This window comes from Sciurus vulgaris (genome assembly GCF_902686455.1).
Source record: "Sciurus vulgaris genome assembly, chromosome: 15".
NCBI classification, from domain to species: domain Eukaryota; kingdom Metazoa; phylum Chordata; class Mammalia; order Rodentia; family Sciuridae; genus Sciurus; species Sciurus vulgaris.
This window is the reverse complement of record NC_136476.1, coordinates 85759598-85783486: the sequence shown is the minus strand read 5'-3', so window position 1 is coordinate 85783486 and position 23889 is coordinate 85759598. Positions and strand designations below refer to the sequence as shown.

The 23889-nt window shown below is 43.1% G+C and overlaps 1 protein-coding gene across 3 annotated transcripts in view; it reads right to left on the bottom strand.

Annotated features, from left to right (window-relative positions):
• NUP214 (nucleoporin 214) overlaps positions 1–23633 on the bottom strand; it is an 85494-nt gene extending 61861 nt beyond the window's left edge. Inside the window, exons 1-15 of one of the 3 annotated variants that reach the window (XM_079111684.1) lie at positions 22886–23633; positions 20573–20768; positions 19876–20027; positions 18482–18680; positions 17033–17103; positions 15609–15672; positions 15019–15122; positions 14129–14235; positions 13412–13478; positions 12334–12460; positions 11122–11283; positions 7243–7708; positions 5679–5854; positions 3182–3276; positions 187–273 (exon numbers count right to left, since the gene is read on the bottom strand). In XM_079111684.1, coding sequence (XP_078967810.1) covers positions 187–273; positions 3182–3276; positions 5679–5854; positions 7243–7708; positions 11122–11283; positions 12334–12460; positions 13412–13478; positions 14129–14235; positions 15019–15122; positions 15609–15672; positions 17033–17103; positions 18482–18680; positions 19876–20027; positions 20573–20768; positions 22886–22930 — 2118 coding nt within the window. In that variant the 5' untranslated portion in view covers positions 22931–23633. The remainder of the gene's footprint in view (positions 1–186; positions 274–3181; positions 3277–5678; positions 5855–7242; positions 7709–11121; positions 11284–12333; positions 12461–13411; positions 13479–14128; positions 14236–15018; positions 15123–15608; positions 15673–17032; positions 17104–18481; positions 18681–19875; positions 20028–20572; positions 20769–22885) is intronic. The other 2 variants (XM_079111685.1, XM_079111683.1) reach the window with 2 other exon arrangements.
• Positions 23634–23889: the final 256 nt, after the last annotated feature.

Sequence of the window (23889 nt, the reverse complement as noted above, 5' to 3'; positions counted from 1 at the left end):
GCTGCTGCTGCTGCTGCTGCTGCTGCTGCTGCTGCTGCTGCTGCTGCTGCACTCACACACCACGCAGGCTCCTGGGACTGGTCAGGACGTGAAGCCAGAACAAACGGTCACACAAGAGGCGGTGCTCACGGCCATTCCAGTCTGTGTCAGAGGCACTCCTGGAAAACATCCTCAGAAACAAATTACCTCCTCCCCAATTCCAGCCATCACAGGATCTGAATCTTTCCACTGATGTCCCTGTTTTTCTGTGACAGGAGGCGGAAGTGACTTCGCCTAAAATGGAAGACAAAAGGAGTAAAAATGGATTCTCTATGTTACAACGTCCAGAAGCAGCTGCGTTGGTGCCCACCACAGGGAGTGGCACTCATGTGAGAAGTCTTCGTTTGCCATAGGTTCTGCTGGACCTCATTTACTGGGTCCCTTCTTTTTACAGGGCATGTTCTGGATAGTGGAGACAGATGAGCAAGATGGATTAGACCCTACTCTCATGGAATTTACCTTCAGCTTGGACATGATGGATAAAAAAATGCAAACACAACAGATAATTTCAACTAGTGAATAAACAGGGAAACATGAAGGGAATAAAAGGGAGAATGGGACCCTACAACAGATGAGATGATCAAGAAAGCCTTCCCTAATGGCTGCCATCTGAACTGGAGCAAGATGTGATGGAGAAGGGCAGGGGCAATTCAGGGGAAGTACCTCCGGGGCAGTGAGAAGAATACACACAAAGACCCTGAGGCACAAAGAGCTTGGCATGTCAAGTAAAGAAAAAAGTAAACGAGGGTTTAATGGAGTCAGGCAGGGCACTGGAGAGAGGACAGGGATGGGGTCAGGGAGACACGCGACATGTCATTCAAGGCCACACTCCCGAAGTCCGGATTCTACTCCAAGTGTGTTGGAAAGCCATTACTGGTGTTTTAAAGGAGGTTAAATGACTACTTAACACATGATTTAAAAGCTCCCTCTTGCTGATCCAGAGGAGGGATGGTAGTGAGAGCTGGGAGCCAAAACTGGAAGAGCAGTCAGGAGGCTGACCAGGTAAGAGAGGGCAATGGCCAGACACAGGCACTGGGGGTGGAGCCGAGTGCTTATGACATATGACACAGCACACAGTTGACAAGACCTCCTACTAATCTGGATTTGGGGGAGGTACTACCAGAGCAAAGTGAGGAATGAGGATGCTTCTGGGTCTGGGGAGTGTGCAAAGCCCTGATGTTAGTACCATTTAGAGTTGGGAACAGGAAGAAAAGACCTTCTTGGGGAAATGGGACACAAGAGCTCTGCATTGTAGATGTTAGCACCTGAGGTGCCTTTTCAATCATTTGGTACATACAATTAACACTGGAGGGGTGTTGGTTACTAAAGCAGCAAGTGTGTGTGTTTAACAAGTACCATGTGTGATGCATTAGGACCAGACCAGAACTATGAACAAAACACTTGCCATGTGCCCTGGGGACGGGGGTGGGGGGTGGGGGGGCAGGAAGGAGGGGCTTAGTTAGGGGAGACATTAAAGAGAAAGGCATGATTCCTGATCTTGGGCATTATTTATCAGGGGTGAAAATGAAAAACAATTCTCTTTATGTTAAAAAATCATAACAATAAACTGGGATGATGACTACAGTTTGAAATGTGCCAAGTAAAAAAATACAGCTTTTAAAAAACAGGAAAATATCTTTTTTTAAGGCCTTTATTTCATTCATTTATTTATATGTGGTGCTGAGACTAGAACCCAGTGCCTCACACATGCTAGGCAAATGTCCCACCACTGAGCCACAACCCCAACCCGGAAAATATCTTTGACACTGGAGTAGAAAATGACTTCTAAAACAAGACACAAAGACCACAGACTATAAAAGAAAGTAACTGAGTATACTAAAATTAAGAGCTTGGGTTCATCAAAAGAAACTATGAATAAATAGGCAATTCAGGCAATACTGCATTTGCATTTTGTGTGTGTGTGTGTGTGTGTGTGTGTGTGTATGTGTTTCAAATCAGTAAGGGGCTGCAAGGATAGCTCAGAGGTGGAGCAAATGCTTAAGCATGCCTAAGGCCCTGAGTTCAATCCCTTATACCCCGCAACGGACACATGAAGGAAGAAAACAACACACCATGCAAGAGAAAGCCTGTAAAACATGAATAAGCACTCAAAAAAAGAAAACACCCAAATGGCTGATAATTATATGAAATAAAGCTCAATTTTGCTGATTATTAAGGAAATACAAATTAAAACCAGAAAATACAGCAAAAAGAGAAGCAAAATACCAGAAGAACATCATGCACATGCCTAGGCGTGGGCCCAATACAAAGGGGCATATGTTCACAGGAGCTCTACAGCTGAAACAGTCATAGCAACACTACTACTCATGGTAGTTTTAGCTGGAAAGTAAAGAGTGGAATTCTACTCAGCTGGTGTGCAATGGATGCCCCCAATATAGTCACACAATGAACTCCATACAGCAACATGATATAGACAACTCCCACAAATATGTTGAGCAAAACCACCAGTTACAAGGATTCCAAGTGATAGAAGGCACAAACAGGATGAACTCAACTATGCTGTTAGAAATCAGGATGGGCTGGCACACGCCTGTAATCCCAGTGGCCCGGGAGACTAAGGTAAGGGGATAGTAAGTTCAAAGCCAGACTCAGCAAAAGTGAGGTGCTGAGCAACTCAGTGAGACCCTATCTCTAAATAAAATACAAAATAAGGCTGGGGATGTGGCTCAGTGGTTGAGTGCCCCCTGAGTGTAATCCCCGGTACTCCCCACAACACACACAAAAAAGAAATCAGGATGGTGGGCACCCTTTGGCAAGGGTAATGACCAGAAGGGGACACATGAGGAGGAATTCTGGGGTCCTTGGTAACACTCTGGTTTGTCAATCGGGGCACTAGTTACCAAGGTATGTTCAGTTAGTGACAATTTACTGATTTATACACATATTATGTGCATTTTATTCTATGTAAATTATATATCAATAAAATGAGGGAAGTAGAAAATAGCTTCTATGAGTATACATTACAAATATCAAAGTCATATACCTTTGCATTTCCTATCATATAATCCTAATTACTATTTCCAAAATCTGAATTCTAAAACATGAAAACCCACTTTATTAGCATGCATGCTTGAGACTGTGAAGTAATAAACACAAGTGTTATGTGTTGAATCACACATACCTGAGGAGAGCCTGCCTTAGCCACTGGAGGAGTGATCCTAGGTGACTTCTGCACCATCGAGAGCACTGGACCTGGACTTCCCTGAGCAGGTCGCCCTGTTACCATAAGTCAGTTACAACAGACAGTATTTATTCCCATTATCTCTCCATCACAAACCCCCTTCCCCAAACCTAATTAACTAATGCATTGACCCACTTCACTCTTACAATCTTTATTAAAGAGTGGCGACTCCCTCTGCTTCAAGATAATAATAAATTAGATGTTAAAATTCTGGGTGCGACAAAAAGAAAGTTAAAAGCTCTCTTAGCCTTTCTTCTGTTCACGTTTCAGATGTAATGCTGCACTGCATTATTTGTGAAGAGCCCCGCCTCACCTGAGACAAGGCTCTGCCTCACACCTTTCTCCATGCTCGATAGAAGAGCTCCAAAATAGACTGACTTTAGCTCATTTAAAATTGTGTTCAAAAGATTGATTTTTGTTGTAAAGATTTCTATGATCTCAAACAGGGGATATGATATATAACTAAGTAAATGTTCAAGATTAGAAAAAAAAATTCTGAGTATGAAACATTTTTTTGTTTCTTATTTTTTTGCAGTGCTGGGGATGGAATCCAGAGCCTCAAGCAGGCTAGGCAAGTGCTCTGCCACTGAGCCACATCCGAGGCCTGATGTAAACCACTTATATAAGTGAGTTAAGCTAGAACGTATCTCATAAGTATGCACATCCAAATGCAGGACCCAAGAGACTGACCCTCTGGCCTATCCTTACTCCTTGAAGAACCTTGAAGTTTTACCCATTAGACTAGAACAAGAATGCCATCACCTTGTGAGACCTTATAGTATTCAGGACCCTTTTGGAAGCTTCTAAGACAATTCTCACTCTGTTGCATATTATAGTCACCTAGGGCACTTTTAAAAACCAAACACACTAAAAATTCATACCAAAGCTTCATTCCCAGGGTCTGATTAAAATGCTAGAAGTAAGGGCTGGGGATATAGCTCAGTTGGTTGAGTGCTTGCCTCTCAAGCACAAGGCCCTGGGTTCAAGTCCCCAGCACCGCCAAAAAAAAAAAAAAATGCTAGAAGTGGATCTCCCAGCAAATTTAGTGTATAACTGGCACTGAGATCCAATAATCTAGAACACTCATTCTTTAAAAATTGAACAACAAGCCAGGCACAGTGGAACACACCTGTAATAACAAGAATGTGGAGGCAGATATAGCTCAGTGATAAAGTATATATGGGTCTATGGGTTCAATCCCCAGTACAACTGGGGTAAAAAAGAATAAAGTAATGGTGACTGTAGTGGGGAACTTAAGAGGTGAGCAGTAGAAACAAGGTGTATGTGTAATATGGTTCAAGTTTTTTCTCCTAACCAGTGAAAAACTGGGACAAGACCAAAATGATTCTTCTGGGTCATAAATAGACACATGCCTTTCAGAATGAGGAAATTTGGGCAAGTTTCACAAGGTAGCCTTTCTCCTGAGCAAAGGGTAAAGAGCAAAAATTTTAGGAATTTCACAGATCAATGTATGCTTAGTATATACCAAAATAAGACCAGGTCAATACCACCTTAACCTTGTGAATAAGCTCACTGTACCTGTCAGGAGAGAACAAAAGCTTTCAATGTGATACACATGTCCCATGTGGTATTCTTGCCCAAAATCTTTACCCTCAACCTCATGATGTGGAAACCACCAAATTCAAACTAAGGGACAGTCCCCAAAACTATGCCTGACTTGTTCACAAGTATCAATGCAGCACAAGACAAAAAAGGCTTAAGAACTATTTGAGATTAAGTGAGACCAAAGAAACAACAGAATACAGAGTCTGATCTCTAATTGCTTCTGGATTGGAGGAGGAAAAAACTCATGACGAACATTATTGGGACAACTGTAGAAATGTGAATGAGTTTAGATTGTTGTTAAATTTCCCAAGTCTAATAATATACTAGGTGTGTCCTTGTTTTTAAGAGAGCCACACTTTGTCTATAATTAACTCTTAAATTTGTTTCAGAAAAAAAATTTACATACAACTTTTGTAACCTCTGTAGATTTGAAAGGAGAAAAAAAAAAGACAGGCTAGGTTCATTTGTCCATGGGTTTCATAATATACTGCAATTTAACTTGTCTATAATCATTCCCGTGAATTATCTTTAATTAATTCAAGTGCCTGCTGTATGGCACTAGGCACAGGAGGCACTCACTGAGGCTTTCTGTGACTGCGCTTCACACAGGGCAGGCTGCACCTGCAGACAAATGCCCAACAGCAAGACACCTTTTTGACTCTCTAACACAAGCATCAGAGAGAAGCCTGGCAGCACTGAATCCACTGCAAATTTCCCAATTCAGAGTGCAAAAATCACAGCACATTAGTGTGAGACACAGAAAGCAAGAAAAATATGATCTTGTCCAACTATGTTAGCCAAGATTCTTAACGCAATGAGAACTGCTGATATACAAAGACTGAGGTCTAAAGCTGTTGGCTTCAAACCATACCTGATGGTGAGGGAGAGACTGAGGACTTCAGAGACATGGAGTCAGATGATGCTGAGAGAGGTGTGGGGTGGCTGAGTGGTCCAGAGACAGCTGGCTTGGAGGCAGCAGAGAACGGCAGCATCGAGGGTGCACTTGGAGAGCTACTGACAGCAGCAGAGGTGGCCACCGTGGTGAACCTGAAAATGGCAGTGTGACTGCATCAAAAGGGCCTGCTAGAAGGTTCTTTCACACAGGGAATAAGCAACACCACCAAAGAATAGCATTTTTTTTTTTGGCAGTGCTGGGGACTGAACCCCGGGACTCGAAAATGGCAGGCCCCCAAAGAAAAACTTACCATACACACTACAGTGCCTCCAGGAAACAAATGCTTACCTGCATTCACAAAGGGTGACACCATCTGCTTACTTAGAAATAAACTATTCAACTAAAACATCAATGTAGATGAGACAAAGTTTATCATGATATGAAATGATTATTTTCTAGTCTAAAAATCAGGGTGGAACCCAATTATAAGAGCTCATTTTGGGGTGATTGTCTCCTCTGGGGAGTGAAAAGGGAAAAAGAAAGCAGGTCACCATCTTTGGAATGCTTATGTTCTAATGGAAGTGTAAAGTCCATTGTGAATAAAGTATAAAATGCTAAATATCCATCATTATATGACCAGTCACACTACAGTGCAGCCAGTAAGATGGAATGCAGTGGCTGTGTGACAACTGGATATTAATGACAATGTGGCCACAGCACCACCATTAAAACAGGAGATGGCACAGGCAAGAAGGGTGAAGAGCTGGTGGTAGAGATACTCGGGACTGTAAGGTGAAAGGGAGCTGAGTGTGGGGCACTGCCTGTAGTCCCAGTGCTCTGGAGGCTGAGGCAGGGTCACCTGAGCCCATGAGCCCATGAGCTCAAGGCCAGCCTGAGGAACACAGCAAGACCCTGTCTCAGAAAGAGAAAAACAAGGTATAAGGAAGGGCTTCCCTCAAGAAGTGTAAGGTTGAGTGGAGGGAAAGGAGTAAACCGAAGAAGAAGTAAATAGATAAGAGTGCATGGGCAGGACCTAGATCCAGAGGACACTGGATACCGTGCTAAAGAGCTTGGACGGTCCTCCAACAGCACTGAGAAGCCACTGGGGACTGCCAGGCAGGACTCATACATCTACAGTTGCACCAGCTCACTGGAGTGGCAGCGTTTTTCAGCTGAGAAAATGGCTGGGTTTAGGATGGACCTGGAGAGGAAGATGATGAAGAGGGCTCATTCTCTCCAGGATGGATGCTCTGGATTGCTTTCCTCAGTTAAAATGAGGAATGATTCCTACTCTAAAAAAGCAAAACAAGTATTCAAACGTAAATCTCTAGTAGTAAAAAAAATGCTACCTGAGAGAATCTTCTGGACTGTCCATTGACGAAGTACAAACCTTTAGGCTGGCTGAATTTTAACCATTTGCAAGCATCATTTCAGAAAAAAAACCTCTGTGACTCTACTTGCAGAGGCTCTGCTTCCAGCAGATGACATGCACCATTTTCTACCAACTGCACAAAAGACTCAAACTTTAAAAGTGACTTACTTTTCACTAAGGTTGACCTTGACCGCAGAGGCTGAAGGCGGGAAGGAGGGTTTCATTCCCATGCTTGGGGCAGACACACTTGGCACTGGTGTGCTTTCCAGGGCAGGCTTAAAACCCGATGATCCGAAGGAGAAGGAAGTAGCAGACGGGGCCATGGGTGACACTGCAGGGGTGGGAGCCACGGAGGCTTTGGAAGGAGTAAAAGAGAAGGGAGAAGTGCCCAGGGCTGCTTTGGGATTGTCAGAGCCACTGGGATATGGAGGGGGCTCCCCAGTGACAGAAGCAGAGGACTTTAAGGATGAAGAACCGCAGGAGAATACGGCAGGGGGGCCCCCAGCAGAAGGCACAGGGAAGGTAGCGATGGGAGCAGCAGGCAGCGCGGACGGAAGGGAGGCAGGGGCTGCTGCTGCACAGGTGTCAAGCTTTTGGGGGGCTTGAGAGGAGGTTGGGGTGGTGGGAGTACTTCCTGTAATGAAAATCAAGGAGAAAGGGGAGGAAAAAGTTAACACTCTGTAACACTGAGATCCACACAACAGAAAGCAAGTGGAGAAGGGTTTGAACAGTGATCCTAATTCAAGAAGACAAAAACAACAAAAAAAGTGGTGCTGGACTTTCCACGGCAGGCGTCCCCTAACAGGAAGGAAACTTGAGGCTCAGAAGAAATAAGAAAACAGAAAAGATCTTAGACTGGCTAACTGGACCTCATGGAGACCCATCAGGTAATACAGAAAACATATTTCTTGGCATTCCTACGGCAATAGTAATGGGGACAAGTGAGACATTCTGCACCATCTAGTTAACAACCAGGAAAAATCTAATTTAAATTGCTTCCTCAAAATACTCACTAAAGCAATTCCAGATGAACTAAAAACTTATACACGAAAGCACTTATGTACATATATCTCAAAGGGGGCAAAGCGCAAACTTACATGTGAGGTCTCTGACAGTCTACCAACTTGATAAATTTGTGACAAAAATATCACAGAAAAATGTTAAATTTTATGGCATAAAAAATACTTAGAAATGATAAATAGCACATGAACTAGAAAGTCTCTAGTAAAAGACAAACAATATGTTTTGCAGTTTTTTAAAAACTCAGACAAATTGAGATTAAAAATATCGCAAGCCTCTAGGGGCTGGGGAATATCATTCAGTGAGTGGTGCAGTACTTGCCTAGAAGCGTGAGGCTCTGGTTCAATCCCTAATACCACCAAAACATAAACCACAAATAAAATAAAAATGTCAAGACTCTAATAAACATAAGATGGGAAACTAATTCGCAAAAAGAAAATACATTCAATCTCTAACCAAAGAACTATAAATTTAAGTGGGGACAATTTTATTGTTCTCTAAATTATTAAAATTTAAATATGTACGATCCTCCACGATTAGATGGTGAAATAAACATGAAACATTTTATAATCAGTAGGAAAATAATTTAGCATGTTTTTAGAAAATATTCTGGAAGAATGTCTCAAAACCCACAAAATAATGGACCAAATAATCTCTCCTAAGAAAAAAGTCTATAAAAATAATCTAAAGAATGAAAAAGATATTTAATACAATCCAAATGGTGAAAAAGAGTCAATGAATTCTAAGAACTTTTTTTTTTTGGTACCAGGATGATTAACCCACTGAGCCACATTCCCAGCCCTTTTTTTATTCTTTATTTTGAGACAGGGTCTCACTAAGTTGCGTAGGGCCTCGTTAAGTTGCTGAGGTTGACTTTGAATGTGTGATCGTCCTGCCTCAGCCTCCCAGGCCACTGGGATTATAGGCATGTGCCACCACGCCCAGCAACAGTCACTCTTAACAAACCACGACGAAGCCTAAGAACCTAACAATGCTTAGGACTCAAGCTGAAAGCCAACATTCCAAGGACATACACATCCTTTCTTACAACTCAAAGAAAGATGCTTAAAGAAAAACACTGGAAAAGAATGCCTCCAAAGACAGACTTAGAATTGGTTTTGTTTGGGGATACAGCTCAGTGGCAGAGCAGGTATGAGGCCCTGGGTTCAATCCCAAGTACCACAAAAATGAAATTTTGAAACTTTTTAAAATTTGTTTTGTTTTTCAAACTTTCTGTAAGGTAAACACATAAATTCTTGAAATGACTAAATAAACAAAAAGGATAATTTTCGTCAATATGCTTTTTATTTACATTAATGTGCTTTGGTTCTTCCATATTGGCTGAGAAGACAGTTAATCTCCATGGGAGATACTGTCTAAAGCAATGAAATATGTAGAAGTATGAAAGTACCGTTGTCTGAAAACAGACCCAAGCAGATTGCCACTTCTATGAAAACACAATAATGCAACAACATATTCTGCAAGTACTTCTTTAACACAACACACACAGAATCAGTAACAGCTAACTTCTTTAAACACAGATGTCAGTCACTTCCACTTATCAGGTAGGCCAAGGTAAAAAAAACATGCCAGCCCATAAGGACGTCGCAGGCATTTTTCCCACTAAAACCAGAACTGCACACGTGGAACCCATCACCCTGCCACTCTGGTCTTCAACACCGTCCAGGAGCAGCAGCACAGAAGCAGGCCATTAATGCTTTCCACACCCATGACCTAGGCCTCATCTCCACCTGGAGACCGCCAGGACAGACTTTCTCCCACGTCAGGGGCTCTTGCCCACTCTTCTGAGCATGACTGTTACCTCTGCACCAGCTGTGAGAGAAGAGGACTCTCTAGAGAGGCCAACAGTAAAACCAACCTCCGGGTGCTGGGGCATTTGATGGGCAGCAGCAAAGGAGAAACACCTGCCCCTTAGGCTGCTGACTTACAGGCTGTCCTACTTGTTATACAAACAGACCAGACTGGGTGCAGTAGTTGATGGCACTCACAACAACCAAGGGCAACGCAACTCAAAGATCACCGCACTAAAGATAATAGGCTTTCCAATACTGGCTCTGTCTATGCCAGCCACCTGATATCTACCTGGGGCAGCACTGCAGTAGGCAGGGCCCAGTATCTGAAGGGCCCTATTAATTATCACTCTAGGGCTGGGAGATAGCTCAGTTGGTAGAGTGCTCGCCTCACAAGCACGAGGCCCTGGGTTCAATCCCCAGGACCACAAAAAATAATCACTCTATATTAGGGAGCTAATTATAATGTCAGCCTTATTCAATCCAGCTGGTCAACCGAGTTTTTCTTAGACATGAAACTGCTTACATTATGGACTTTTTTAGCCATACTAGAAGAAAAAGAATCTTATCACAGTTACATGCCCAAATAATTAAATGATCAATTAAATAATTAATGAAATTTAAAAATCAATAATTTTTATGGTCTTTCTCATTTTTCTCCAATACATGATTAGTAATATTTTCAAAGAGAAAGAAAAAAACTAAAATGAAATACAAACATAAGAAAATAAAACCCCCACATTCTCACCACCTAGCAGCATTAGTCAATATCCACCTCAAGGGCTTCTTCTATGTCTATACTTTTTCTCATAAAAAGGGATCACATATCCTGTGGTGCTTTCTCATGGTGTGCCACTCTTTGTCAATGGATGTAATACTGTTAATGGTTATACAGTCTTTCACTGCATGAGCGTGAATCATCAAGTTAACCAAGTCCTCATGGTTAAACACATTTTTAGAATATGGATCTGAAAACAAAGGGTAAATAACCTGACAGGATCAATGTGGCTGACCTTCCTCTTCCCTGAAGGAAAAATCAGGAAACGAGCCTGGGGTGACACAGGTACATGTTCAAGGAAGAGATGGGCACAAGCCTGACTAAGGTAAGGCAAAGGCGAGGACTACCACAAGCATCCCTTGGCGGTCTTCTTCCTGGGGGGTGCTCCTGTGCTCACCCAGGGGATCTCCGTCCGCCAGAGCAGGCAGAGGCACGTACCTGAAGACTTGGGTTGTCGTTCTCCTTCTAATGAAAGTCGCTCAGGGGTCTTGATAAGGGACCTAACCCCAGGATTTTGATTGATCATATAAAATGGACAAAGTACACCATCTGTTGAAAGTAACATGAGAACTGGAGCAGGAGGGAGGGTCTTTTCATCATCTGTTTGAAAAGAAAACAAAGGTGATAAAAGAGCCAAGTCAATTTGAGGGACTGGGCCTGGAAGGGAAAGATTGCCCTGCACAAGAAGGGGGCCAGGGGTCTCATCTCACAGCCACTCAGCCTGGGTGTTGATGCGCATCTGAACACCATTCATGCACCAGCTATTTAGCGAGTGCTCCTGTCACTATCAGATCACCATCATCCTCCTGGGCCCTGCAGGATGCTCCAGCAGCCCTGCACTCTCCACAGGCTCTTTTTTATGAGTCTCAGTGTTCAGGAGGTAGGTTCAGCATTTCGCTGACCAAGACAGAGGGCTCTAAGAAGTGCCAGGTTTAAGAGAAAAAGACAAGAGTAGACCCTGGAAAACACCCAGCAGGGTACAGAAAGGTCGAACTACTGTACATTCATTATGTACCTTGTCAACTGAGATTTCCAGAGAATTGTAGCAAGTGAGCTAATCAGACCAAATACACCTGCATAATCAGGGAAAGGACAAGGAACTTAATGGTGTCCAGCAGGGACAGTCTCTAAACCAGCAGACAAAGACTCCTTTTTACACTTTTATATTTTACTAACTGCAGTGCTCTTGAGCTCCTATGGGGGAGAAAACACATTGAGAGCACACACCCAGGCCCCAAATACAAGCCGTGGACTTCAGGTCTCTGTTTTCTAATTTTTGCATTAACCAAGCACTAGTGTGAAGTCCTGGAATGGGATCCACTCCCTTGGGAGGTCACTAGGAAACTTCAACAGGCAAAGAAACCAAGTTGTGAAATCAGAATGTTATATACTTCAGCCAGACTCTAAAGTATGCAGACATGCATGTGCATAGACACACACAGTGCCTGGCAGTGGTTCATCAATGAGTATTCATTCATTCAAATTAGTTTTAGTGTTGTTGCAATGTACCCTTTATCACTCTGGGTAGAATCGTGCTGCAAGAAGTCAAAAGTGCCCAGCAGAGAGGACTCATGAACTTGTCTAACTGACTTTTTGATACCAACCATTTCTAGGATAGAGACTATTCCTGACCAAGCCAGTGGAACTTACTGATGTTGATCTCCACTTGGTTGGTGTAGTCTATGGCAACTCCCATGGGCAAGGAGTCATCACTCTTGTCAGTCACGGGAAGTTCAGCCCGACTTGAATCCTCCAGTAACCAAGACTCCCAGTTGATCTAAGGGGAAAACAAAGTCCCTGTTGGTTAGAGTTTTTTACTGGTTCCTCCTGACATTTTTTAAATAGGAAAGAAGAAAAAAACACCTCACGTAATTTAGCTTTATGTGTTGACTGGGAACTCTGAAATCTGGGGAATCATGAAGAGTTCAGGAACTAAGCATTTATTTTCAAAATTGATTTCTCGGTTTCTGGTGTGTGAAGTCCCTGACCTGTTGTAAACACTATTATGAAAGCTTTCCAAGGTACAGTCCATTACGACTAGGTAAGTACTGAACGTGGATACTCATGCTATGGGCGGCAGCAGCAGCAGCTGCAGCTCTAGTCATCCAGTCTCCAGGGCAAACAACTGACACTGCACTGTGCTGCCAGCTCTGAGGTTCTATAGGTTAGGTGTTCAATGCATTTTTGACTTGTGGACTGGGATGTAACCCCACTGTAAATTCAGGAGCACCTGCTTTTCTGAGGAAAGACAATTTGATATCATGTGCACGTTTCTCTTCCATAATTGATTATTACAGTTATAATTAAAAGTTAAAGTTAATTATATGGAAGGGACAGGTTTAAGTGAAAGAAAAAGAAAAAGAAAAAAGAAGAAAAAAAAAAAAAAAAGGATGGCAAAATGGAGCCAGGCAGAAAGTTTCTACATATCCAGGTATACTCTGGTTGGAGGCTGCTTACTAGGATGTTTCCACAGGCTGTGCATGGATCCTAAGGAAACAGAGGGCTTTAAGACCTTGAAGGAACTATTGCACCTGACACCCACGTCTCTCCAATGCAATACCCAAGCCATTGTATCTAAGGTATCTGCCATCTAGGCTTTGCTCTCACCCAGAAACCCATTAAGAGGGATGTGACCTCATCTCAATCTTAACCACATAGTTAAGTCCCTCCAAAATACTTCTTGGAAATGTATCACACAACAGAAAGGTAACAAAAAAGAGAAATTTACCTGATCACTCTGTCGTGCAAGGATACTAACTTCTGTGGAAGCTGCAGATGCTGCCAGCACTAAATCCCTTAAGAATAAAACCAAAAGACCATTAAGTTCAAGCACATCAACGACTCTAAGCCAAACTGGGTCTATGGTAACCTCTGTGATGCTTCCCTGCACAAGTCAATGAGAGGGCAAGGCTTCCTATCTAGCTGAGGAAAGGTGGGAGGGCTCCATGTGCAGAGCTGAGCTTTTTAGTTTCTGGTGTGAAATCCTGAAGAATCTACCCACTGTCTACCCAGGTGAAAACAGAGGAACAACAGAACAGAATCAACTCAAGTTCACAACAAATACAGGCCCTAAAAGCAGAAAAACCTAGCTGAAGGAAAGGGTACTTAACACAATTTTTCTTTCAAAGGAATCTTCGCTCAGAAAGAAACTTTTAATATGTTCCTCAAAAATGAATATTATCACATCTCATCACTGGGGTTATTGAGAAAACTGGACTTTTCATAGTATATAGTCAATTTAAATAACTCAAGGTGGGAGAAACAGAAGCAGTAGTTAGAAAGACATTATCAAGCATCAGCTGAAAATAACATCAGGAAAAAAAATAATAATAATAAGCTCAGGGCATCTCAGCCTTAACCTTTCTCCCTTACAGAAAAAATTTCCAGGTGGAACAGAGTGCCTGAGGTATGACCTGTCAGTGACCACAGTGACCCTTGTGCTCACCACTCCTCGATGTAACTGAGGTAGTAATGATGCTGTCTCTCTGTGCAGCTGCCATAACAGGGCTCCATAAAGTTCACGAATACCTCTGGGTGCTTTTCTTCTTTTTTCTACAATAAACAGTGTGAGAAAATAAAACCTTAAGAGCAATGTTTTTTCTTGAATCCTACCTAGTTAGGAATCTCAAAAGACAAAACCATTTAAAGTTTACAAGAAAATTCACCCAAATCTATGTACAAACACACAGGTTAGCATACTAAGTACTTAGCAACACATTATTGATCTTATTATCAATGTTCTTCCCTTATCTTCAAAAGGACTCACTCCTCTCCATGTGCTCCTCTGCTCACAGGGCTCCTTCTCAGAGAGGCCCTCGACGACCACCCCACTGACAGCGGTGCCCTCATCACCACCCATTCACACTGCCTTCCTCTCTCCACAACCCCATCCCTCCTTGACGCTGTACTGATTGTCAACTACTACATTAATTAGAATGTAGATCTACAAAAGCAAGGGCTTTGTCCTGATCACCTCTGTATTTTCAGTTTTAAAGCAGGGCCTGACCCACTGGATATATTCAATAAATACTTGAATTTTTTAATCAACATATTCTCTTTTCTAAAATTTCTTTATCAGATTAACCAAGACTTACAGTTTATGACTTAGGTAAAAGCAAGCTTTATCATTTTTCTTACCCCTAACTAAACATCTGCAGGTGCTATAAGTGGACACCATAATTTTGGTCCCCAGGCACATGGTGCGCCATTGACATCTTGTACCTATATCTACACCACCACTGCTAACAAGTGAAGAAACCTGAAACCCAAGTGTCTAAAGTTATTAGAATACATCTCCAACTCCCAGAAGACAAAGATACTCTTGCATGTGCATACCGGCAACAGAGCCATCACCACATCTGGAGATGTTTCCAAGGTCCCATCTGCAGCAGCATACACTATTGTGAAGACATATGTACCAATCCACAGCACGTCCAGAACTGAAAGACACACACCCCCAGTCAGCAGGAAATCAAATGACAGCAAGAGAGATGGCAAAAGGCACTGCATGTTTGAAATAGCCACTTAATGCTATGAAATTTAACATACCATGTGTAAAAAATCAAATTACTAACACTTAATAAAGTTCTATGTTTCAGTGACTACATAAAATTCACAGGTGCAAAGACATAAGAAACCCAGCTTTATTCAAAGTGGTAGGCTTTTTTCCTGCTGAATTATAATCAGAACAAATTCCTAAGAGTTGTAATAAAGTCAGGATTCATTTCAAGTCATTCAGCATGAGACACAGGTGTCTCCAGGGTAACCCCTACAGAGGTTTAATAAGCTGACTGAACAGTGACATTATTCATGGGACAGGCACCAATACCCCCTGCACAAGTACATAGATATGTCATTTGACCTGGAGTGTCTGTTTAACAGAGCCAGTATCTCATTAGGTCAGTGCATTAGAAAAGCAGCATTACCTCTGACAGGATGATCTGACTCATAGAATGGAGGACACGGAATGACTTTTTTTTCCTGCAAAGTCTGAAAGAGATTGGTAGGGGGAAGAGTAGTCAAAGGAAATAATCCAATGAAACTGTCAAATCCAACCTGTTGCCCTAGAAGCAACCTTGCTCCATCTACTTGGCCAAAGAGAAGTATACTGTCTACTCCCAGAACCTATCCTAGAGAAATACTCACTCAGATGCGTTCAGATGCAGCCAACAAGGATGTTCAATGCAACGGTACTCACAGTGACAAAACTACTAGTACTGATGCAGGAGACTATCAAATAGTAAGGTAGACAAGCTGTGGCACAAACACCAGTGAACTACGATGCAGTCGTTAAGGAGGACGAAGTAGCTCTACAGGCAATGCATTGGAAAAAGACCTTATACATTAAATTACAGGGCTGGGGCCACAGCTCATCCATACACACCAAGTTATGATTTAAAAAAAAAGAAAAAAAAGGTAAATAACAAAGCAGTAAAATCAAGCCAACTGAATTATCTTTTCAAAGGCCAATATGCTCAACAGAGTACGTGTCAAATTTCACATAGCAACTTTTGGCAATAACAAATAAGAAGCCAGGCACACTCATGCATGCCTATTGTCCCAGCTACTTGGGCTGCTGAGGCAGGAGGATTGCTTGAGCTCAAAAGTGGAGGCCAGCCTGAGTGATGCAGAGAGAGGCCATCTCAATCATAGTTTCTTTAAATGTGACATGGAAGAAATCAAGTCTTGACCTCACACTTGAACTACCACATTTCTACCCAGCAAGCCCAGAGAGCAGTCTTGGGGGGAATGTCAGGACAGGCGTTGGCACCACCTGTAAACCCCTCCTTCAAATCCAAGACTGAAAAGACACGTGCGAGTCAATGTGTTTTGAGGGGCATTTGTATTATCTCAAGAAAATCCCAGGGAGAGGACAACAGAGTACACAGGCAACAACAATAGCATCTGTTTTCTCCACTGTCTATAAATGGAGGAACCAAACCTTTTAAGTGGACTAAGTTTAAAGACAAATGCTGGGTTTAATGCAGAGTGAGTCTGCATTATGGTAACAGCTTTTCCACTAACTCCTTTCCCCCCTTAAACTCTTGTTTTTACGGAATGAACTGGGAATATAAAATTGGTGGAACAGTGTGTAGAATATGATCACATTTTACTTAATCAGCAAGAGAAAAATAATGCATCTGCCCATACACTATTTGTATAAGCATTCAGATAAGTGAGGAAGGCCACCCACTGAAGGAGGACTAGGGGATAAAGGAGAGTTCCACTCTTTACTCATGGTTGTGTTGAGCATAAATTACTTTTTAATAAGAAAAAACAACATATATGCTCCTAAACTACCCCCCAAAACTGGAAAACTTAAGAAAAGTTCTGAAGTTTGAGAACTCACAGGAAGATACTGGACCACAGTTCCATTCTGTTTTCCTACTGCCAGCTGCTTTCCTTTGGGGCTCCAGCACACTGGGCAAAAAGAGAATGCTGCCAATTAAAAACTGAAAGATATGGAGCAAACCAATGCCATCAACCACACAACTACATAATCATCACTCTTGTTCCTCTGCCACCCATGGAAGACCCTGGATCTTCCCTACACAGCAGAATGAAAAAAGTAAAATCATTTTAATGATGCAAGTTGATTACTGACATGACTCCCCAGCAACAAGCTGCACAGCCAGCCAACCAGGCCCTGTTGAGAAGTGGAGGTAAGCATAGGCTGCAGCTGCAGAGAGCCTGCTGTGCCAGCATGGGCACGAGGTACCATGAGTCAGGGCCAAGGCAAGTCAGAGAAGAATGACCTGTCCCACTGTGGCCGCCTGGCCCACACTCTGCACAGTACCACAGCCCAACCCCTTAGCATCCAGGATCCACAGATCTCAACCTCCTCCTTCCTGACCAGCAGAGGGGGAAAAAGAAAATGTAGCAGACCTCAACGAGATTGCAGGGCCAAGCAACAGAACTACCAGTTTATACTTGATTAGCATAAATTTTGACCAACAGCCTTGACCCAAAGCTATATAAACTCAGGGACTAGTACACTCAAGTGACAACCCCCATGGGGTTCCCTCTCGTCCTGCTAGAGCTCTATCTCCTTTCTCCCCACGTGAATAAATCCTATTCTTGCATGCACTCTTCATCATCAGTGGATTTTATTTTTCAAATTCACAAGACAAGAACCCAGAAAGAAGAAACTGGCAATGAGCTCTTGAGATCTGCTTCAACACTGGACAGCACAACCCACCCACAGAGCTGCTAACATGCCACTCAACAGTAGTGGAGAAGAACTGGGCTTTGCTGGGTGCAACCCTCAGAGCTGTCACCCCTCCATGGTGGCAGTTTGTCTGGCTGATGGCAGTACTGCTGCCATCCCTGCCTTGATTGGCTGCTAACACTACAACAGGTTTCTCGGCTGCAGGGGCCTGCAGCTTATGCAAACCTCACCCACCAGCAGAAGCACAGAAACTCTGGTTTTATTATGACTTATATCCTGCTTCTACTTGTTATTTCTAATGCTTTTCCTATAAAGGTACAAATGACTTTCAGAAGACTACTCTTTTGGATCCAGAAACCAAATATATTCTCAGAAGCACAATTTTAAACCAGAAATACCAAAATACTTCTTTCTCCTAACACATTCAAATTAATTCATGTATGCTGTTTGGCTTCAAAGACATTTTATATGGAAATAAAGAACAAAACCTAACAAGAACGTTTTTTCGTTCCTAACAAGAACGAAAAAACCATCCATAAAACAAAGAACCATTCGCTTTTAGTTCCAGAAGTTGATTTTCAATAGATCACCATTACTGTATGTTATGAGATGAAAGCCTATATTACCCACCAGACGTCACTGCCACTGTGGGAGGAAGAGTGGCACACACTTTCACCACTTCTGTGACTTGCAGGACAGCAATACTGCCATCAGCCAGACAAACTGCCGCCATGGAGGGGACGGTGGGGTTCCACTTCATATCGATCACCATGCCTCCCGCATCCTTTAAAAGCTTGTGATAGGCAAATGGGCGTTTCTGCTGTTTAGCCTTTTAAAATAAATACACAGAAAATAAATTAATAAACACACAGATACATTTAGTATTCAAATGAAAACAGTTTTCATAAGTCACAGTTCACTGTACTTCCTGAAGTATGAAAAAAAGAGTTGACTCTACAAACCTATCTGTTATAAATAATGACAACAGAACTTTGAAAATGGCAATGAATTGGGCTGGGCATGTGGCACAGTGTAGAGCACTTGTCTAGCATGTGTGAGGCACTGGGTTCCATCCTCAGCACCACAGAAAAATAAAAAATAAAGGTATTGTGTTCATCTACAACCACAAATATTAAAAAAAAAAAAAAAAAAGCAAGGAATTACTCTAGCACACTCAGAAAGATTCCCAGCAAAGGAATGTACAAATGCAAAATAATCAATAAATAGCAGGAACTACATTAGAATTCTGGTTCTGCTTCCTGGCCCTTTGGGACATTGGACAATTACTTAAACTCTTTAAGCCTGCTTTTCCACCTATAAAATGAAGATAATCATACCTACCATGGGAGGCTATAGTAGGCACAAAGAAGCGCAAGACATATAAATGCTTTGTGTAGGACACAATCAGTACACACACACTAATTATTATTATCATTCTTAAACTGTGTGGAACAGAACACTGCATTAAGATGCCAGAGACCAAATACCTATATCTATGTATAAATAATATAGAATCTATTTTATAAAGTCTGAGGTTTTGGACAAATAACCTAAGCCTTCCTGATGGGTTGTCTCATGCATAAAAGAGAAATAATACCTGTGGCAACTGGTATATCAAATAATTTCTTTAAGGCCTTCTATATCAAAGATCTATGATTATACAGTTAAAGTCTTTTTCTTTGTAACAAGGATTGAACCCAGGGGTGCTTAACCACTGAGCCACATTCCCAGACCTTTTTATATTTTATTTTGAGACAGGGTCTCACCAAGTTGTTTAGGCCTTGCTAAGTTGCTGAGGCTGGCTTTGAATTCACAATCCTCCTGCCTCAACTTTCCGAGCTGCTGGGATTACAGGTATATGCCACCACACCCAGCTAAGGTTTTTTTTGTTTTTTTTCCCCAACCCATATTTTAATCTAGAAAAAGACTTGAAGGGTCAACCTAAGGAACTTCCATGTTACAATTCCATATGATAAAATCTCCTTAGGTTCCCACATTGACATTACATTGTACCAGTAGCTTACCTCATTTGAGAATGTCCGAACATCAAAAAAAGCAATAATGGAACCATATTCACTAGACATCATGCACACAGACAGTGTGAGGTTATCGCAGCTCAGGGCAAGGTGATGGACTGGGAATTTCATCGGAACTACCAAGCTTTGGACTTTATCAACTAAGAAAGAAAGAAAAAAAAAAAAAGACAAAGCAAAAACAGCATATTCTAAGCATAAAGCCAAAAACTTTTATCCAGGTCAATATGAAAAATTTTTTATCTACACAAATGTATACTGCCTGATACCTATTTATACAGATAAATCTTAATTTTCTTATAGAAAGATAATGACACATTATAATCCAAGGACTGTTGTCATAGAAATAACTGACTGCTGCCCTGTGTTGAAAATATTTTTGCCACAAATGCTCCAAGTAGCACAAATTCCCATTTGTTTGGATGGTATTATTGTACCAACTAAATACTCATGTAACAAAACCCTTCTCCTGGAGAGCCAGAACCCAAACTCAACTGAGCAAAAATAAAAGCATGGCATAATGCTAAGTTCTTTCCTCTGACCTCTGAGGAACTTAGTCATCTTGGGAGTCAATCTTAGGTTCAAAAACAGTTTTAATTTTAACATAAAGATGATTTCTTGGAAAGAAAACGTACCAGCAAACCACCCAGCCCTCTCTCTACTATGCAACATAAATCAGAGAACTTACCTATTTTATTGGGATCATCTCCAGGTTTGTTTTGGATAAGAAGGTTTTTAGTAGGAAAAACCTGCAATCCACTGGCTCCACCAGCAAAGACCAGACCATACTTGTTGGATATGGCAAGAAGACTCGAGCGTTCCTTGGGCAACTCCTCGGGGGAGTCAAAGATTCTCACTTTCTTCAGGGCTCTAAACTGAAAATCCTGAGGGATCAAAACAAGGTCAGTTTGGGAAAAACAGAAAATAAAATTGTCTGTTCTTAAACTCCAGCAGACCCAATTGCAGTATTACAAAAATATATCTATTACCCCAAGGTCAATGATCATCTCAGTTGTCTTTAGACTTCTTACAGTGGTGCCTGGATAGTGATCAATAATGGTTGTTGAATGAGATAAATGAAAAAAAAAATCCATGAAGCCTTCCTTGGTGAATCCAGCTCATATTGATCTAAAACTTATCTGAATTCCTATTTGTAATTATTGTCTGAATCACTGCTACACTTTATAATTTTATCCTATCTTGTGGTGCTTCATTGCTTCATAACCCAGCATGGTGCTCAATAAATTACTACTACATGTTGAAAGCATCACTCAACTTCACTGTGAGTTCCAATTTCCAATGCAGTACTTAACAAATATATACTGAAACAATAACCACAGAAAGATGACCAAAGGTCAAAAACTGGCTTACTTGTATCCAATGCTTAAAATTCCACTAGAGAAAAGGTTCACTAGGGACCTTTAAGCAAAGACTAAATGTTACGAGGACATCTTTTAATTTGTTCTAATTAGTTATACATGACAGTAGAATAAATTTGACACGTTATACATATATGGAGTATAACTAATTCTTCTGTTTGTACATGATGTAGAATTACATTAATTGTGTAATCATATGCACATAGAATAGTAATGTCAAATTCATTCTGCTCTCTTTCCTATTCCCATTCCCCTTCCCTTCTCTTCCCTTCATCCCCCTTGTCTAATCCAAAGTAGTTGAATAAATAAAATTGGTAAGCCTTTATCTATGTTAATGGAGAGAGAGAAAACTCAATTTACAAGAACATCTTAAAAGTACAATATCCTAACAGAGTGCACCATTGGAGCTCCAGCTGTGAGAACATCTAAAACCACAAGTGTAAACCCCTTAATACAGGCTACAAGAGTGGGCATGGCTACACCCATCCACTTCTGCAGCCTCATCTCACAACACTCAACTTCTCTTTTAAAATTGGGCCTTTGTGCTCGCTTTGGCAGCACACATATGAAAACTGGGCCATCACCAGGTGCAGTGGTGTAACTCCAGTGGCTCAGGAGGCTGGGGCAGGAGGATCTCAAGTTGGAGACCAGCCTCAACAACTTTGTGAGGCCCTAAGCAACTTAGTGAGACCCTGTCTCACAGTAATAAATAAAAAGGGCTAGGGATATAGCTCAGGGGTAGGGTACCCCTGGGTTCAGGTCTTTGTACCAAAGAAATACGAAAAACCAAGTCTTCACCTCTACCACAGCTGCTGCCAACCTCACCCTCAGCCCACCTACTTTCAGTTTTCATTTCCTTCAAGTGTCATGCTCCTTAGTACTCTGGAGCTTTCATACATGACTGACCTGGAAGCCTTCTGTCAATGCCTGATGCTCCCAGTCTCCCATGAATTTATCTATGTTTTCAAAGACAATTTTTAGCATGTACCATCTCTTGGTAAAAAGTAGTTCCCTGAGTCACCCCTCACTTCACTAAGTCGCAGTACATGTCGTTTCTCCTTTGCGCTGTTTAAGACAGCTCCCTTCCTTCTGACAACACGCCGCCCGGGAGCGGGGGCAGCGCCCGCCTGGCCCTCCCTCCAGCTTCCTGACTTGAGGCTCATTTCCGGTGCCAAAATCGTGTTCCCAGTCCAATTAACTAAAGGTCTGCAGGACGGAAAATCTTCCTGCTTCTACTTTAGGCAAGCCCGGCCCGCCCTGCAGAGTGAGGAGGAGCGCCTTGGCGAGCCGGGCCCTGGCTCCCCGACCGCTCCCGGCCTCGGTCCGCTGCTCTGCTGGCGACTCTCCGCAGGCGCTGGGAAGGGTCCCGCGGTGCCTGGCACCCCACAAAGGCTCTGCCATCAGCAGTTACCACTACCGCTCCTGCGCCCACCCCCCGAGAGCGGCTAGGACGGCGCCGCGGGCGCCCCAGGCGCACGGGGCCGGGGGCTGCGGCGGGCTGGCCGGCAGCGCGGCGGGGCGCGGGCCGGTGAGACCTCGGGTCGCGGTCCCCGGTTCAAGCGGCAGGGCTCCACGGCAACGCCGGGACCCAGGCGGGGAGGGGGGCCCGGCCGGTCTCTGACCTTCATCTCCCGCTCGGGAATCATGGCATCCATCTCGTCTCCCATCGCGCCGCCCTGTTCGTCGAAGCAGCCGCCGCCGCCGCCCGCGGCCTTGCGCTCAGAGCCCAGGCCGCTCGGAAGGCAACTTCCTTCCCTCAGCGCCAGCGGCGCGCGGCGGAACGCGAACTTCCGGCGCCGTTTGGTGACATCACTGCCTCAGTCAGTGGTGGGGTCAAAGGAACCCTCGGGTGGGCTTCTGAAGTCGCTCGCTCGCCGCCCGGGCCCCCATTGGTCAGCGGGAGCCGACCAGGGGGCGTGGCCATGAGCCTGCGCGCCTGCGTCCTGGGCCTCCCCTTCCCCGCGTGCTGCGGCTAGCGCGGGCTCATTTCATTCATTGGGCGGCGCGTGCTTCGGCGCTGCGTGCTTGATAATTGGAACCCTTACGTGCAGGTGGCTGTTACTAGCTTCCGAGCCAGAAAAGCTAGGAATATTTCCAGGGGGAGCAGCTTTTGAGAGGGCTTTGGGGTTTGAGGGGTGAGAGCATATAAGTTCAAAGTGGGTAGACTACGGCCTCCCCAGGGGTGACCCTGTGTGTCTAATGACAAAGACCAAAAACGGGGAGGGTAAAAGACACCAGAGACGAGTTTTGTTTACTTCCTTCACAGTAATCATTTCCAGAGTAAATGGAAATGATTTCCACTTCTGGTCACTGAAAAGTTTGTGCTGAGTTTGCAGAAAACACTTTAGATGTTACGTTGTTCAACTTTCAAGGGCTTCCTAATCACCTAGCAGTTTATTAACATTTGATTGATGAGATCTCGGGAAAGCAGAGAAGTTGAGGAAATTCTCCAGTGACCCTCAGCCAGGAAGTGGAAGCAGCATTAGAGTTCAGATAGAATAAGCCAATGGTACAGTCCTACCTAGGAGAAATTTCTGTAGCAGGATTATAAATATTCTAGGGCAGAAGTTCTTAACTTGCAACCTGTGAGTCGGGGGGCGGGGATCATTCTGCCACTTACTGTTTG